At 30.3% G+C, this 20,063-nt stretch overlaps 1 protein-coding gene across 1 annotated transcript; it reads right to left on the reverse strand.

Moving 5' to 3' along the window:
• Window positions 1–14,150: 14,150 nt before the first annotated feature.
• Window positions 14,151–17,126, reverse strand: LOC144571770 (GTP-binding nuclear protein Ran1B). The gene is made up of 8 exons (XM_078321144.1): window positions 16,993–17,126; window positions 16,805–16,874; window positions 16,657–16,713; window positions 16,423–16,540; window positions 15,777–15,866; window positions 15,496–15,675; window positions 14,926–15,003; window positions 14,151–14,469 (listed from the first exon to the last, which is right to left on the reverse strand). Exons 1-8 carry the CDS (start codon window positions 16,993–16,995, stop codon window positions 14,400–14,402), a joined length of 666 nt encoding a protein of 221 aa, XP_078177270.1. The 5' UTR covers window positions 16,996–17,126; the 3' UTR covers window positions 14,151–14,399.
• Between the last annotated feature and the right edge of the window lie 2,937 nt (window positions 17,127–20,063).

A 20,063-nucleotide genomic window follows, 5' to 3' on the forward strand; every position in this document is an offset into this window, starting at 1 on the left:
GATTATTATGGCAGTAACTTTACCATTCAAAGATCATCACTTAATCAATTTACTTCTAATGCAGCAGCTTGATTAATTTTTGTGAGATTCCATCGAGTTTTCTCAATGACTTGATAGTTATAAACAATTGAAATTTAGATTAAAAATTAAAGCATGGTAAAAACTCGGATATATAATTTCTTTGGTAAAATTAAGACTCAATGAAGAAATTCAAACATTGACAATATACAAAATGAATATAAGAAAGAAATTATCTTTTTTCATCGTGACATATGTAATTATGACAGTTGAAATATATGAGCTATATATTTCTGATTTTTTAAGAGAGAAATGTTTTGGTACCCCGAGCCATCATACCCGAGTGCGTCCCCCAAGTAATTTAACACAAAAACCTTCCAATATTATCTAACTTCCATTTCCAGCGCTAATATCTAAACATTTAAAGCTATGTTTATAACATTTTAAAATGTTATTCGCAAGCATATAAACATCTGTCTGAAAGCATTTCTATATAGTTTTAACTCTTAGTTACTTTTGTCTTCAAGCCAAAAAAGAAAAAAAAAAATTTGCCCACTCTTCTTTTATTTTTTTCTCTGATCATTATAATTTATTTTCCAGACGATTCGTGATAAATTTTACGAATCTAAAAGTACGAACGTTTTCTATTCAATTTTATCTTTCAAATAAGATCCATGGAGAAATATTTTTGAGTAATTTTAAAGTCATTTATTTTTTTAAAGTAAAATTCATGAGCACTTTCAATTTTTAAGTTTTTAAATCTTAGTTTACAATCATTAAAATTTTCAAAGCTTTGTACAAGAGGTTTATATGCTTTGTAAATGAACTTTGTAAATGCAGTGTTATAATTGAGGTTTATATGCTTTGAACTGTTATTGTCGAGGTTTAAATTCTTTGTACATGAGGTGTATATGTTTTATTCTAGAGATTTAAAGTGTTATTAATGAGGTTTATATGCTTATACATGAAGTTTATATGCTTGTAAACAGAGGTCTAAATTATTTTGAAGCAAAATAAAAAAAAAACTGAAAGTCACAGAGATTTAAATTGGTAAAAAGAATTACGACACAAATATAACTCGAGAGTTATTCTTCATGGATCCCATTTGAAAGATAAAATCGGGTAACAAACGTTCATATTTTTAGATTCGCAAAATTCATCACGGATCGTCGAGAAAATTGATGAGAATGATCAGATAAAAAATACAAAAAAAAGTGAGTGAAATGATTCTTTCCATTTTTGGCTTGAAAACAAAAGTAGTTAGGAGTTAAAACTATACAGATTTAGAATTTTAATGCTTGCAGATAGAGGTTTAAATGTTGGAAGCAGCTAACAGTCCCCCAACTCCAGTCCCCCAAAAATCCCCGGATATTTTCAACTAATTATGTAAATATCAATACTAAATCCTGTAAATATCAATACTAAATCCTGTAAACATCAATACTAAATCTTGTAAACTAATTCAACAAATTCTGTAAACATAAAAACGCGTGAAAGCTGTTAAAAACGCGTGACGGCTGTTGAAAACGCGTGACAGCTGTTGGGGACCACCTTCTGTGAACATATACATAATATCCTGTAAACATACACATATTATCCTGTAAACATACACATATTATCCTATAAACATACACATATAATTATGTAAACATACATATTGTACTTTATAGCAGTTAAAATTATGGCAGTTGTGGCAGTTAAAAACGCGTCAGAACTAAGCTAAAAAGGGAAGACTTTTATACACAGGGATTTTTTGGGGACTGTAGCTCGGGGGACATTACCTTTTCTCTTAAATGATTGCGAGTAGCATTGTAAAATGTTATCAACAGAGTTTTAAATGTTAGAATATTAGCGCTGAAAATAAAAGTTATATAACATTGATTTTTTTTTATTAAATTACTTGGAAAATGCGCTCGGAGATTTTATTTGAGCTATAATTATCAGGCTCCAAACTAATATGGTTTCGCGAGCGAACGTGACAATTCAAGAAGGAAAATTTAATATGATAATTTGAGGCGGCCATACATACTTAATTTTACATCATCAAAATAGACGCATTCTACTTTAATTTAACCTTGCGTGTTGTGTATGAATATATGATGCAACTACCATTATTAATTAATTAATTATGGTATCCAAGTGAAGCTGACATCCGATCTTCATTTGTTATATTATTACATTTCTAATTTAACAATCATTACTTCTCCACACAAGGTGGACTAAATTTATTTTCAATAATCAAAGTTATTTTCAAGAATCTAGTTTAACAATTTTGACTTTTCCACGCTAGATGGACCGATCTTTTTTAATAGGCACTTTGAAATCCGTCTTTAATTTAGTTTATATGACATGAATCTGAAATAAAAATTTCATCTCTAAAAGAGCAATAACAAATCAAAATATTTCATCTATAATTTAGTTATAAATAATGCAATATTATCTAGTGAAATAACCAAATAAGAAATCAATAATTGAAAAAATATTTCTTGAAATAAAATATATCGATCCAAGCTACTACAATCATTTTTCCACCGCACAATTAATTTGGACAATGCATATCTTATATTTTTGGCAAATAAGATGAGTTATATGGGTAAGGCTAAGGTGCTATGGGTTGCATAGAGGACTACGGTGCTACGGCTTAATATTCGAGTTTTCAAAATTCAAACGGTCGATCTGAATCGTTCATCTTGTTTTCCATATTAATATGTATTTGAAGACCAAATTTTATATTAACTGAATTCAGGCTCAAAATAAAAATGTCGAACAAAAATTTGAAGTCCACATAATTTTTTTTTCCCCATACAATAATATATTTTGTTTTTTGTTTTTACCTTGCGTCGCTTTAGATAGGTCCAGATCGGTTGCAATCGCAAAAGCTCCCTTGTTTTTTTTTTCTAAAAGACTAATTAATTTTGAGTTGGTACGCTATTAGAGCTTTGACTAGACTAAATCTATCATGATCAATCTAAATCTAACATTATCCAACTTTGTGGCGTGTCAATTCAGTAATACTTATTAAATACTAAATATGTTAGTAGCCATTAAAACCACTAAATAAAAAAAATACTAAATCTTTTTTTTTTCTTTTTTTGTGAAATCTGAATAATTACAAATCGATCCTTTCATGAATCATGCATTATATTATGTTAAAGTATCAATGCCATGGAAGGTCGTCAAGTCAGAAACAGGTGAGAACTTTTAAATTATAAACAATTTTGGAATTCTATTTTAAAAAATTATGAAGTAAAATATTGCAAATAAAAATAGTATACCCAACTTCTTCCATCTCCTATCCATTTTACCTGTCACAAAAAAAAAAAAAAAAAGAGTTCGAAACGGGTCTGCCTGCTGTAATTTAAAAACCCGTTCCTTAGCCCATGTTTTATTTAAGAGTGCTAATAGTCTAACATCATATTAGTGTTATTTCAGTCTATATAACGTCAATTCCAATACCTATCAAATTAATTTTAAATAGTGAATCCAAATCGATCTACTTCATTAGTTATACGTTAACATGCAAAATTTATAATTTTTTAAATTTATTTATTATCAAGTCAGCGGTCAAATATGAGAGTTTTTAAGTTAATTTTAATGTATTTATTTTTCAATATTTTGAAATGTTTAACTTGACACTAAAATAACTTGATTTTTTTTTTCATATCGTAAAATATTAGTTTTAACGGTTTCAATTTAAAATGTTAAACATGATCTTTTATATTTATATTTTGTAACATTAAATAGTCAATATAAACTGTTAAACATGAACTTTGTATACAAATATACTTATTTATTAAATTTAATATTTATCAAATTATTTTCATTAATTTTTAAAATTAATAAAAAAATCACTACTTTCGAATAGTTTAAATTTTTTAGACAAAGTGATTTTTTTAACTATTTTAAATAGTTAAAAAATTCTAAAAAAATATATAAAATTTAGTATCAAAGTACATATTGATATGAAAATTAGGTTAAAAGGTTAGATCAACAACTTAGACTTTGAATGGAGAGATGAATTCATAGCATACCTTGCTTCATAATATGCATAATATCAGAGGCGGAGTGAGACGTTTAAATTATGAGGGTCAACAAGGATTGTTAATGATCCGAGTTCGAGCGAATTGGGATATGCTTGTACTCGGTTCATTAAGTTAATGAGCGATTTAACTCGAGTTGAGAAAATAATACCGAGTTGATAACTATGTTCGTGCTCAATTCGTTAAATGCTTGAGTTGACCTGTACTCATTAAGCGACTTGTTAAGAAATCAAGCCTGTAGACAATTTTGAATTTTGTTTTTTTTTTTTTTTTTTTTTTTCAAAACTAGACAACTGGTTAGTGATAGTTAATTCCTTCGATAAAAAATATTGGGATACCAACATGCCGAGTTGTACAATCAGATTCAAGCATCACAAATTATCAGTTAATTAATTTCAACATTGTCTTATCGGTACCCACATAAAACAAAATATTTGCATATTGTTTTGAATTTTTTTTCATTAATCCAAACAACATGTCTTAATATTGCAATATACACAACATGCTTTCTACATAATTAATGAATAATTGCACCAGATAAATAAATTAAAAAAACAAATTGTCATAATCATGTCCTCTTCAAAGAATAATAGATACTTGGAATTGGGTGTGACATGATTTTATGTAATTTAGTTCTTAATGAGTAAATTGGGATCAACTCATACTCGGTTCATTAAGTTAATGAGCGAGTTGATAATAAGCTAATTATTAACGAGTTGATAATGAACAAGTTATTAGTGAGCAAGTTACAAGCAAAGTCACCAATTATGAGTGATTTTCTTATCCTAGAGTCAACACATATAAGAGTCAATCATATATATTATTTATATGAAAAATAAAATTAATTTTACAATACCATTACATTTTACTCTAATATATATACAAAGTTATACCTAAATACAAAATTTTAAATAAATAAATAGAGATCAAATATTAACCCTATTCTTTCTTCTTACCTAGGAGTGTAAACGGTCGAATTCGAAATAGATAGTGATTTTACTGTATTCGTATCCGTGTCTGTTATAATTTTTCGGATACGGATACGAATAGTCTCGGATACGGATATTAAACATTACGAATACGGATCGGATATTAGACAGATACGGGTATTTTTCATAATTGGTTTGTTGGTTACAAAATATCTATTATATTATTAAAATATTAGTCACTAATTATGTCATAGTGTTATATTGTTCATCAAAATATACATCTATATGCAATTTAATAAATTATTGGTACAATATACAATTTAATAAATTAATTTAAGAACATATATATATCACATTTGTTGTGGTTTAAAAGTGTAAACAGTCGGATACGGATAGTTAGAAGTCTTACCGTATTCTTATCCGTTATAATTTTTCAGATACGGATAATCTCGAATATGGATACGGATCAGATAATTTAGACAATTTTTTGGATTCGGATCCGGACAAAATCGGATAATATCCGATCCGTTTACACCCCTATTCTTACCTCCGCCTATGCCTATAAATTAATCTCTATTTTTGAAGAAAGGAAAAGATACTCAATAATGTTAAACAAATATTATTTGTCAGGATTTATAATTTGAACATATATATTAGCGTATGACCGCTTACCAAATTATTCTTGGAATAGCAATTTAACTCGACTTCGACTATGGTCTATGAATATTCCGTCACATTTGGTCTAATTGTCAATTTTATTTTGCCTGCCTTTCAATGCACTATGTTGGATCGGATTGGGGGCGGTGCAAACCCACCAACCTCAACCCGATATGATGATCTGTTCATTTTTCAATAATGATGATGATCGTATATATGATGTCCTCGGTTACTCGGTAGCTTCTACTGAGCTTTAAAAAAAAAAAAGAGAGATGATAATGATCGTTTGATGATGAGGTGATGATGGGATGATGATAATGATGCTGAAGATGTTGATTTTTATTATTATTATTATTAAAGGCTATGGATTTATTAATTATCAAACTTTTTCTTAGTCTTTTCCCTAACATTATTTTTTTGTGCTCTGCTAAACATTAGAATATATTCTTAGTTGCTTATTTACTACGTTGTTTAATAATATATTCTTTAGAACTAAAAAAACAGGATTAGGTAAATTACGTAATATTCGGACCTCAGACATCCTAAAAAAAACAACGACTAACTGATAATATACAATCGTAATTTGAAAATCAGGTACATAATTAAAATTTTCAAATATATTACATTTGAACATGTTTCAATTTTTTTCAAATTAATATAATATATTTCATATAAAAGTCGTATGATTAAAATTCAAAAAAAGATCGGTTCTTAAATACTTAAAATTGAATGACTTAATTTCACCTTTATTAAAAATAATAAAATAAAACCATAACTCAATGGTAATCACACCTTTATTTTCGTTGCCTTGACCAAAGAAAGAAGCAAAGATCATGACTTGATAAATTTGAACATTATGTTAGCTCCGACCTAACATATACGCTACTGATTGGTTATTTGGATTTCAGACCTAACACGCGTAAGAATTTGAATAAGCAACTGAATTTATCACTTAAGAAATCGATGAATCACGACTATATTAACGACATTTTATTAGTCTAAAGTGAAGTTGGTTTGAAACACAAGGCTCCAAATTTACATCCGCTTTTTTTTGGGCCCAGAATTGGAACTTTGGAAGTAAGTGTGAATTGTTGATACGGATTTATTTGGAAGTTGTTGGAAATTAAGGAGACTATTTATTTATGTGTATTTTGTTTGTTTTTATTGGTCTTTGTTAATATTTAATAAAAAAAAGGTCAAAAAATGCAACCAATTATCTTAAACTTTTGAAAAAATTATGTTCCAAAGGGATTATTTGAAAATAAAGAATGAAAGTTGGAGTGCATGTAGTAGCACTTAAAATAATTTGACTTTGCATGCTCGTCTAAATTGGTCAATTAATTTTCAGTTGTTAATTTTTCAATACCAAACTTTGACTCATTTTAAGTGTTAAGTATTAATTAATGACGAAGATAAATGGATATATAATCACATAGAAACTATAACAAAAGTAAATATCTGAAAAATACAAATACAAATTCCCCACAAACATTAAAAGCAATGGCATATGATGTCATGATGATATGAAATTGTCTGTTTTGTTTGGACCTCTACATAAATATATTTACCTTAATTAATTGAGAAATCACATGTCAAACCCTCCTCGCTAGTTTTCAGATCAATTTCCCTCGTACCAACCATATATACCACTAGATACCAGCTGGAGCAAGAATGTTCCACGTAAGCTCAGTCCGACAGCACACCGACCATGTCCATTCCTCGACCAAAACAATTTGTAGCGCTGCTCTCTCTCTCTCTCTCTCTCCCCCCTCTCTTGCCACACTTTTAATGCATGCTCTGTATCAGGGGAGGTGATGTGGGTTCCTCCTTGTGCATGGGACAGACAAGGTTGCCACGTAGATTTTGAGACCAGATGGAATTTAATACTCCTATGATTAGCTAGGACTTGGGAACAATCTATATATGTCTGCTTATTTTATTTTCCTTTTTTCCAACTTAATTAAGTGATATATACTTATATTCAATGGTAGAACTAAGATCACTAGCTAAACATCAATTTCCAAGTTATTTTATGTTATATTATTATCTTCTCTTTTTTAGTGATTTCTTTAATTTTTCGAATTAAAATAATACTAGATAGGTCCCAATAATATTGACTACTTTTTTTAGATTACGCATGATAAAATAAAATGAGTTAAACGATAATACACATTTGATCAAAGATACACCTTATAGCTAGTTTTAATGTGATCTTTATTTATGACTTCACCACCAAAATATAACTCGTTTATTTAAACTCTTCAAAAATAGTATACATTATATTATTGATCAAATTTATAATTTCCTAAGCTTATCCCTTCATATATATGTATATATATATATGGATCGCAACTCGTAACTATATACTAACTACCTACCAATACGTGTAAGAAGTGAACAATTGACTATATATATATATATTATATGAATATTATCCCTGCACCACTGTCACATTAATGTAGAATCAATAAGTAATTATTTTAATGGCAACCTACTAACCTTCTGAATGACAGCCATAAGGTTCTGGTCTCAATAATATATATATCCTTTGTTGCCACCCATAACATGCTGATGAGGCTTTGACATTTTTGTTTATGAACTTTGCAACTACAATATATTATTACAACTTATAAATATTTTCTTTATTTACTTAATTCATTGCACATGGTTCTTAAATCTTACTATTGCGCAATAATAGGGCCCGTTCGGCAGCCCAATAGGGAATAGGAATGAGAATAGGAATGAATATGAGTTTTGAAAATTTTGAACTGTATTTTACTATTCACCGTGGGAATAAAAACTTCAGTCTGAAATTATTATTTTTTTCCCAACGGTAAACAGTAATCTGCCAAACGGGCTGTAGCATTAAAGTTTCAAACATGTGATCATAATATCATTGGGCCGTACATCTTACATAAGACAAGCTCAATGTAAGAGAGTATATAGCCCACATAATTAGTACAAACACTATCCTTGCATGTGCCTTGCTGGGCAATTTAGATGCAAATGTGGGCCTCCATTGACAGTAAACTCTTTAGTGAATCGTATCCTGTGGTGATAAGTGTGGCAGGTTACTAGGCGGGCGGCGGCAGATCCAAAAGCAGCAGTGGAAATTGGTTAGTATTTTTGTAGAAACTTCAGTACACATAATTCTTTACATATATATTTAAAAGGGTTTTGGAGAGATTAATTCACTAATTTTGATATATGTAATTATTATAGTGGAAATTGACTAGTATTTTTGAGAAATTTCATTGCACAGTATTGGAATTAAAATGTTAACAAGAATAGTATTAAATATATTTGGTAAAATTTTAACTTCGTTTTTATGAAAAATATTCTCTTTATATAAAGCATACATTCATTTAACCACTTTACTAGAAACAACCATATGCTATATTGAGTTAAAAATCTCACTTTCAAGATGTTCATATAAAGTGACGAGTAGAACTAAGGTGTTCTTAATTTCATCAAGTATCTTTGTGAACTTAATTCTAAAACTTATTTGGTTGGTTTTAAGTGATAAATTCAAACTGTCGAAACCGATCGACCTTATGAGTGATGCGTCTATATGTGAAATTTTCTAAATTTATAATTAATTTAGTACAAATTCAAGCTATCAAAATTAGAAGGTTTATAAATTATTTTTAATGCATTCATTTTTTGAGTATTTTTTTACCACTTGACTCTACACAAAATTAGTTCGAAGATTTAAATTTTTTGCATACACATGCATCACTTGTAAGGCATATCAGTTTCAATGGTTCGGATTAGTCGTTTGAAACCAATCCAATAAGTTTTAGAATCAAGTTCACAAAGAGGCTTGGTCAACCTAGAACATCCTAGTTCTACTCACAGTGACAAATAAATTATTCGAGTTCAGTTCGGCGGGGTAAAAAGTTCGGGATTCGAGAATAATTCGGGAATGATTGGGTCCCACAAGGGAGCAAAAAATAAAAAAAAAAACCCAAAAAATGAACAAACAAAAAATAAAAATAATGAAAAAAAATTGCATTTTATTCACAAATAATTCGTAAAAAATATTTTATTCGTGACTAATACGTTTTTTCGGGTTTTATTCGTTGTTCAGTTCGAAAATGTCAAAAAATCATTTTATTCGCGAATCTAGTGACTATGGTTCTACTCTAAAGCATTGTAACATAATTTGTGTTTAATTCGGCAATTAAACTTTTGATGTTTCTTAACCGAACACCGAATAAAACGTGGAAAAACATACTATACATTTTATTCGCATTTTTTTTTGTTCCCTATGGTACCAAATTAATTCTGAATCATACCAGAATTATTTTCGAATCACGATATTTGAGCACGCCGAACCGAACCCAAATAATAAATTTGTCACTGTGCTCTAAAGTCTAAATTAACAATATGGAGCAGTGTGACCCATTACACCAATAGACACTGTGCAATGGCACAGAAGAATAGGTTGGGGTCCTAAGTAGCTAGGTGGGGTAGATTGGCGGCATTTTTGTCCCAGTATTATGGTTGGAGAGATCAGTTTGTAGTCCTATGCAATGTACTGAATGGGCCGGGCCCACTTCAATGATAAACGGGCCACTCTAGTCTTCACTACTACTGCCTAACTAGAGGGGGCCCAAATAGCCTGGCTGGCTGGGTTGTTCTTTGTTAGACAAATTGTTATTATATCTTGCTTACTGTTAATGGTTGTTTGTTGGTGTTTATTAATTATAAAATTTAATATTTATAAAATAAAGAATTAATGGAAGTGCACTAGTAGGCTAGTACTATTGTTGATACTTAATCAAGTAAGAATTGTCATAATTTTTATTGAACAAACCTTTCTTTCTTTTTTTAAATAAAAAAAAACTGCCTATACGAGCCAAATTGTTTTTTTTTTTTTCAAGTAAATCCCTTTTAAAAGTTTGCTATCCCTAGTATTAAGTAGCTCAAATGCTATATCCATAGAACCTTTGTGGTGGTAGCCTCCGGGTCTTTCTTCTCCAATGATTATCCATTTATACTCCCTGATCTACGTAAGAAAGAACCTACGAAATTTTTCCCTTTCTTTTTTTATGTTTTCAGTTGTTAGTTTTCTAAGTTTTTAAATGCAGAGGTTTTAATTTTGATTTGATCAAATGAGCCCCATATGTCCCTGGCTCCTAGTAATCAATGAGTAGCATGCTTTCTGCAGTTTGAGTTATCTGCATTTGTACTCATGCAATTACACAAATCCATAAAAGGGCAGACACTGCCAATGTTTTTTAGCTGGCATTCTATTTGTGCTTCCTGAGCTGTCTCCTAGGAAAATTCAAGTACGGAAAATGCTTTTGCACTGCTGGAGCAATTGTGTACGGATAGATTTCTCCTCAAAAAAATGTGTACAGGTAGATTCATTACAATTCACCAATCACTAGGGGAGGTATATATACTTCTATTAGAAACACGATTTTGTTAATGTGAGTAGAACTAGGGTGTTCTTAACTTCACCAAGTCTCTTGGTGAACTCAAGTTTAAACCTCATCGAATCGGTTTTAAATGACGAATTCGAACCGTTGAAACATGTCTACTTAACGAGTGATCATTCGTAAGATAGACGGATTTTTACATGTAGACTCATCACTCGTAAGATAGACAAATTTTAACGGTTTGGACTCATTATTTGAAGCCGATTTGACGGGTTTTAGACTTAAATTTACCAAAGGGCTTGGTGAAAATAAGAACACCCTAGTTCTACTCTGTTAATGTCTTCTTGGCTTCACAATAGTTTGTTGATAGAAAGTGCTTATATTTGGAATTCTAGATGTGCATCAGCTGTTAAAAGAATAAATGTAAACATTCGGTACCAACGATATGCAATTACACAGCTACACTGCACAAAGAATGGTCTGCAGACTATGAACAACACATTATTTATCATATGAGCGATTTATTTTTAGCAACAATGCTTAACTTGTAAACTGAATCCTTACCTTAGGATGATTAATGAACTTTTTAGCCAATGCATCCCCACCCATAGACCGAAGTCACCAACCTTGAAAGTAAAAATAAAACAGCTGTAATATTTGAGTTAAAAAAAACACGCACAATATCAATTTGCACCGAATTTTCAATAGGAAGCGTTTAATTGTCCACATATTTTTGTCCACAGCTTTGACTTGCGTGAATACTGTAAAACTACTTCTACATGCTGTATAATAATGCAATATATCACATAGAATATATTAGTTGATCACAAAACATCCAGCAACTATTTGAAGTGGTCCCATTATAGTTAAAAAAAGATTGCAACTTACACAACAAGACAAAAAAATTGTACTTCCAAACTGTACTTTCAAAAATTGCAGTTATAGGAAGTCACTGGCAGTTAGTGATAAAAAAGGCAAAATTAAATTTTCCGATTATTTTTTTTATTATTTTTTCTCGATTTAATGAACACACAAATATATCATCAAAATAATGAATACTGTAAAATTGACCACTTTAACTATAAAAATAAAATGTACAAACTATAAAATTACATACATGCAAAATTCACAGATGAAAACGATAAAATAAAATTTTCAAAAGTATCAATTTTCAATACTGTAAAAATATCAAGTTAAACTGTGAAATGAAAAGGTGAAAACTATAAAATTACAAAATTGTAAAATTAGCAGATTAAATAAAATTTAAAAAATATCAATTTTCAATACTGTAAAATTGTAAACCTAAATTGTGAAAATAAAAGTAAAAACTATAAATTTACAACAATGTAAAATTAGCAGATAAAAACGATTAAATACAATTTAAAAAATATAAATTTTCAATACTGTAAAATTGTGAATTGAAACTGTGAAAACAAAACATAAAAACTATAAAATTTCAATAATGTAAAATAAGCATATGAAAAAGATAAAATAAAATGTAAAAAAATACAAAATTTCAACTTAAACTACAAAAACAAAACATACAACCTACAAACAATCAATACTGTAAAATTGTTAAATCTAAACTATAAATCAATTTCATGTATATTGTAAAATTTTTAAATCTAAACATCCATCCATCATATGTTCAACATAACCATAATATTCACCACACAGCATCTGTTCAACACAAACAATAATATTCACCACAAAATAGCAAACAACATTCAGAATAGCATAAAGAAAACTAAGAAAAAATAACTTATACATTAAAAACCTCCTGTATTTATTGTTGTGATGAGTAAGAGCCTCGTCACAAGAACCACACGTTCTTTCGAAATATCGTCCTGGATACAAATAAAATAAACAATGTAACAAATTGGATTTATTACAAATCAAAATTACAAAATAAACTTACAAGTTTTTTACCTGTGTGAAATTCAAGCAAAATAACTGATGTATCATATAAAATTAACTGATGTATCCTACGTACCAGCAAAATCAATTAAGCAAAATAATTGATGTTCCTATAAAATTAACTAATGTATACTATATAGGTGATAAAAACAATCCTATAAAATAACTTATCTAATAAATGAAATTAACAGATGTATCCTGTAAAATTAGCTGATGTATCTTATGTATGTGCAAAATAAATCATGTAAAATAATTGATATAACCAATATAGTTAACTGATGTTTCCTATAAAATAATAGATGTATCTTATAACATTGACATTTGTATCCTATACATACGTATCCATATCAGAAAAATAATAGTAGATACATATTTGGTTTTACCACTATTTGTATCTGATCTGTTTGCACCCCTTGACATATTTGCAAAAAAAAAAAGTTCGTGAATCATTGGATCATTCGACTGTAGTGGCCTAAACTACTTAAAAACATCTACATCTCTGATATTATTAGAGTTTATAATCTGACGTGACAGTCTCTAATTGAGTTTTAGAGATGAGGAAAATTTCTTATTTAGAAATTATGTTGTATTAAGAAAATGTTTATAAACTCTATGTTAACTGAATGATCGGTTAAAATTATTTCTTTTAATTTATTACTGACATGTCTTAATTGAAACTATAAAATTAATTTCTGAGATATGAAAATTAGAAATTTTAAAAATCATAATTTCTAAAAAATAGTTAACAGAAATTCATTTGAGTTGCTAAAATGCAAATGAGTTGCTGAAATGCAAATCCTCTTGGACATATTCTACAACACCACGTGCCTCTTGAATTAAGATCCAGTAAACTCAATTTTTGGGTTTTAAATCAGAATCATCCAATTTGAATCCACGATAATCCATCCCAAAATAGAGAGTACACATCGCAAGCAATGGATCCGAATCCCAAACCGATCCCAAGCGATCCCAAGCTACAGATCCGAACACATGTAGTCCATGCCTCCAAGGACCCTGACAGACGAGTACCAAAAACACACCAAAGCAGCAAGAAACCCACAAGTCTGCAACCCCAAGACATGGTGCCGCTGCCAACTATGCCAACGAATAGTAACACACAAGATGTCACTACGACGGATCCAAAAGCTTTTATACGGCAGATCCCAATAATAAAATAAAATAACCAATATTACAAGCAATGATAGTAACCAACAGCTCACTTAAAATCTATTAATGCAATAAAAAGAGACGAGGAAGATTGACAATCAAAGGGCAAGTCGCCAAGTCACATCTAACGCTACAAGATATAGGAGGGCACACAATAAGCCGATTAAAGGCCTCTCTGGGCAAAAGTCTTACAGATACTAACCCTCAACACATAAAAACCCAACCAACACAAGATAAAACCATTGATGAAAACAAAGTGACGCAGCTTAAAAATTGCATCAAACTTAATCGAATGCATCATCATCATCATCGGGGAGCGGCTGAGCTGCAGCAGCAGCAATCTCTTGCTCATACCTGTACAGATAGAAAGTAAACAATGAATTCATTAACAAATGCAACACAATTTCACCCCATATTTGTAAACCATAAACCAAGTAACATTAAGGATGATTTCATCTCCTGCCCAATCTAACCAAAAGAAATACTCAAAATGAAAAGTAAAGGTCCAATGAGGGAACCCCCTACTCCACTATTACAAATTCATGTGTCATTATATGCAAATACCACCAGCACTTAATCTGGACACACATAACAGCGACTTTTAACAATAACCGGGCCAGGAAATTGTAACAGAGAACAAGGCAATTGATAGTTCTTACTAGTACAAATCTCCCCTTTCACACCAAAAATCAGTAATGTTATATTCTGTGCCTGACCACCCTAACTGTGCTTCTTATAACCAATAAAAGACCGCTGTTTGTTCCAATAAAAGGTGTAAATGACAGACTAGATTAGCTAGGAAGGTCTTACTGTTGCTGAGCTGCAAGATCAATCTGCACCTCAGGAGGAGCAAGAGCTGGGGACTCCACAAAGTGGAGGTTCATATCTCTGCAAATCCAGCAAATAGTCAAAAATTTTATGAACTCTATCAACAAGGACTAAACTATAAAAGAACAATTAACAAATGACTAATTACTCAGATTCCAAAAAAACAAAGGACTTGCTAATAACTCATCAACAGCTAATCTTGGAAATGACTTATTACTAAAGGGCAATAATTTGATTCACATGATAACTTACTCTTTATAAAACAATAATGTTTGATCCACAGACCTTAATAATATATTTCTTATAACAGTAATGTCTGATAACCAAAATACAAATAGTTTGTTGAACAAACAAATTCTTTAATCTCATTCTCGCTCTCCATTCATCAACTACCATTTTACCTTGAAAAGGCAAACAATTTTAAATTTCCAACACATCAGATAATCAGATTCTAGAAACTAGAATGTAAGCAGAACTAATTCTTCAAAGCATAATTTAAACTCAAAAGAAAAGAAGGGGAAGATGGGGCAGTTCCAATTTATAAGTTCTTACCCAGCAAGCTTGCGGGCAAGATAGAGGAATGGCTTCTCAAAATTATAGTTGCTCTTGGCAGAGATCTCATAGTACTGGAGGTTTTTCTTTCTGTGGAATGTTACCATCTTGGCCTTGACCTGACGGTTCTTCACATCCACCTTGTTCCCACAGAGCACTATCGGTATGTTTTCACACACACTGTTTACACATGATAACATCGTAAGGACAAAAACACACCAGTTTAACTGAAATACATGATGCTAACTAAGGTTCTTTTCAAAGAGAGGAGCAAAACTAACCGGCAGAGGTCACGATGCCATGTGGGCACATTTTTGTAAGTCAGCCTAGCCGTCACATCAAACATTATAATTGCACATTGACCATGGATGCTGACAGGGGAAACAAGAGACAGAAGGGAAAAAAAAAATAGATGCTTAACAAATAAAAACATATCACAAAGCAGCCAAAAAATTATGTTACTATGAAATGGGCATTGCTACAGAACTAAGATGATTTTTGTAATCATTAACTTTCATTGTCAGCAAGATAAAATACTTGCTTTTATTTTCCACTGGAATGTAATGATATTCTTTTTCGATCAAACTTCATTTGTGCCATGTTGATCCCACTATTAAATTCATAATTTTTTCTCTTAATTCATGATTCTTATTTTCGTTCCAACAGGATGTATGGTACATGACACACCCAAGTTAATAATGTCAATGACTTGGTCATGATTACTCCAGACCAGAAAACAACATATATCAGCAATATATAATTGACATAGATCAGGTTGACTGAACTCCAAACAATGATGCTATATCTTAAGATTAGCACACTAAAATTAGATACATCAAGATATATTGGACAGGAATACCAATCCTCTTTATAGAAAACAACATGCCTAGGAAAAGGAAATATAACAAAATAAATGAAAAAACTCACTAATAACCGTCACGAAGGCCTCCGAACTTTTCTTGACCTGCTGTATCCCAGCAGTAGAACCTGATCTTCCCACAGTTTGTGTGGAAATCTAATGGATGCACCTCCACACCAATTGTAGCTGTTATTATGAAATAATCAGACGCAAATTAACCATAAATTCAACCAATAAAAAAATAAATCAAGCCAGCAGATAGAATTGCAGCAAGTTTAGAAGTAGCAGATCAAAATCCTCACGTTCGTATTTCTTCTCAAACTCTCCAGTAAGATGCCTCTTCACAAATGTCGTCTTTCCTGGACCAGATCAAATGGGAAACCTTAACATACAAATCGACAACAAAATAAGATGGAAACGTTTACAAATCGAGATAGATGGTAATCGTACCTGTGCCACCATCGCCAACAATCACAAGCTTGAAGCTCGGGTACTCCACCGTTTGCTGATTAGGAAGAGCCTAAAATAACAAACGTTACATTGTTAAAAATCGGATCAAATCCAATTCATTTTCCAACAGATCAGACGCTATCAGGTGAAACAAAGGAGAAATGAGACGGAGAACGGGAGAGACTTACCATTCTTTCTTTCTTCTTTTTCTAGGGTTTTGGTTTTCAGATGGAGGCGAGAGAAATAAGCAAGCGAGATGACTAGAAACGAGGGTTTTTGATATAGGAGGTGACCAGGACCTGGGCCATTGCTTTGAATCAACGCGAGAATATCGACCGTCCGATTCGATCGCCTTTGTTCGTGCTTTGAATCAACGCGAGAATATCAACCGTCCGATTCGATTCCCTTTATTCGTTTTAACTAAATTCCGTTTCCTTCTAGAAAGATCCGAAGCAGTCGTTACACATCAGACGGTGTGGAATTTCGGGCCCAATTTCGTACTGGGCTAAGGTTATGGGCCTAAGATGGTGTACTTCTTAAACTTGGTATTGAAATTTCAGCCTAGTTATTTTCCGAACGGGTCGTGCGGTCTACCTGCGTTTTTTAGGCAAGTATAATTTATGGGGCCGTTTGGCAAGAGCTAATTAAGAGTGATCAAGAGTTTAAGAAGCGAATTAATGTTTGGTTGTCTAATGTATGGATGAAAATTAAAGAAGTTAAAGAAAGAGATAGAGTGTCTTAAGATCCGAACTGAGAATTAAGATCCGAACAAAAAGAGACTAAAGGAAGTAATTTTAATCCGTACTAAAAAATTGATATTTGACAAAATTAAGCGGTTAAAAAAGCTAAAAGAAGAGGAATAAGCCTTAAGAAAACTTAATTCCTTGTTATAGAACTTGGTGGAATACGGACATTCCGAACTTAGTGGGACGGAAACACATTAATATTCTTTAAATATTAATTTTGAAATACATATCCTCTTAGCACTAATTAATCCAATTTTGATCTATTTTTGTTATATACATAACTCTCTTTGCACCTGACAATTTTTATTTTAACAATCTTATAAAATAAAATTAATTTTAAATTCAACATTATATACATGATCAATATTATGCAAATATCATATGTATAAAAATTAATGAGATTTTATATATATATTTCACCGTATATCATATGACTTGAAATTTCAATGCTTCAAAATTAACGGTTTTTGATGCATCATTAAATAATACTTAAATTGCATGAATTTTGATTGTTAGGCTATCTAAATGTTCTGTGATATACGCCTATACGGATGAATATATTGTTAAGGTTAATTAAATAACCATTGTTATATCCTTTGTCTTTCTTTTGAATCCGTTGTTAATTTTTAATGAGAATGGTTCAAATGTCTTTATTTTTTATTCCTCCATCATGTATTTATTTTTCAATTTTCTAACAACAAAAATTTTTAAACTTGTATATGATATTTAATAATATCATCAGATATAATCTATATTATTTCTCTACATGTATATAAAAAATTATTACTTTTTAGCAAGGTTCTAAATAGCGTTTATCGCGTCATAGCGGGAAGCCGAAAAAAAAAGCTATAGCGAATAGCGAAAGCTATGCCACATAGCGTTTTTTTATTTTTATAAAAATTATATCATATATTTGTACTAAATATCAACATTATCTAAGTCTCATAGAATAATAAATAACATCAAATTGATTAAAAAATTATAGTATTCATATTGAACCAATACAAAGTCCAAATTGCGACTCAAAATATCCATAGTATTACTAATATCATAAACTATCGATCTTTTTCTATTCAAAATATATTCAGCATCATGACATAATCTATCTTTTTTCTATTTAAATTTCAAAATAACCTAGACATCATGGCATAATTAATTATCTTAATCTATTCAAAATATTCAAACTACCATATAGTAAGTATCATTTTGTTACTTCAAGAAATATCTTAATATATTTAATCTGAGCCTTTATTTAAAGCCCATATAAATTAAAAAAAGAAAAAAAACAGCTCATGTTGCATAGCGCGCTGTAGCTTCCTTATTTGATCTCATTTAATAATTAATAATTTTTTTTATCAAAATAATAATTAATAATTTAATATAAAGCTTAGTACGTCAATTATAAAAAAAAATCACGGTTAAAATTCAATCCGAGCCTTTATTTAAAGACCATATAAATTGAAAAGAAAAAAAAAAAGCATGTTGCATAGCGGGCGCTATTTGCGCTACACGCTATGCGCTATAGCGGACCGCTATTACCGCTATAGCGTCTGTAGCTCAAATAGCGTGTTTTAATTGTATAGCTTAGCGTTTAGGGTCCAAAAACGCTATAGCGCGCTATTTAGAACACTGCTTTTTAGTTTATTTTTATATAAATTATTAAGTTGACAAATCAATGTTCATAAATTATTTACATCATTGTACTTTTACAAACAATTGATAACAATCACAACAAACTGAAATATTAAAATATTTTATATGTGAATAAAAAAAATTATTATAAATTATATTTAATGGTATTAACATTTAAGTTTTAAAGCTTAAATGATTAGTTATAAAAATAGAGACATACGGAGAAGATGGTAAAACACGCCTGTACAAATTTTAAAAGTTTGGTCCCACTGGGAAGATGGTAAAACTTGTGCTATATATATTTCCTACTTTCATTTTCGAGAAACAGATCTGTATTTTCCTCAACATTATCATTCTTTGTGTAGAACTAGGCATTTCTAAGTTCAACAAATTTATTTGTGAATTCAATTTTAAAATCTATCAGATTGACTTTAAATAATGAATTCAAACTGTTGAAATCAATCTACCTTATGAGTACTACGTCTACATATACAAATTTTAAACTTTCGATTTAATTTAGTATAAAGTTGAGCGGTCAAAATTAGAAGGTTTATAAATTAATTTTAATGCATTCATTTTTTGAACGTTTTTTACCACTTGACTCTATACAAAATTAATTCATAATTTTTAAATTTTTGCATGTAGACGCATCACTCATAAGATAGACATATTTCAACAGTTCAGATTCCTTATTTGAAGCCAATTCAATAAATTTTAAAGTGGAGTTCAACTTGATGAACTTAGGAACACCCTAGTTCTACTCTCACTCTTTAGCAACTTTTGCAATACCCATTCCCCAATATATTTTCTATAGATGGAAAAGTGTATTTTTATCTTATCAATTCATAAAAATATTCTCATGGGAAAGAAATTCCATTCCA

The sequence above is a fragment of the Carex rostrata genome, chromosome 19, assembly GCF_964058835.1.
Source record: "Carex rostrata chromosome 19, lpCarRost1.2, whole genome shotgun sequence".
NCBI lineage: Eukaryota > Viridiplantae > Streptophyta > Magnoliopsida > Poales > Cyperaceae > Carex > Carex rostrata.

Coding starts and splice junctions, on each gene's coding strand:
- LOC144571770 (XM_078321144.1), bottom strand. Junction 16,541..16,656: donor GTTTGAGAAGAAATACGAAC/GTGAGGATTTTG, acceptor TCATAATAACAG/CTACAATTGGTGTGGAGGTG. Junction 14,470..14,925: donor GATCTTGCAGCTCAGCAACA/GTAAGACCTTCC, acceptor CTATCTGTACAG/GTATGAGCAAGAGATTGCTG.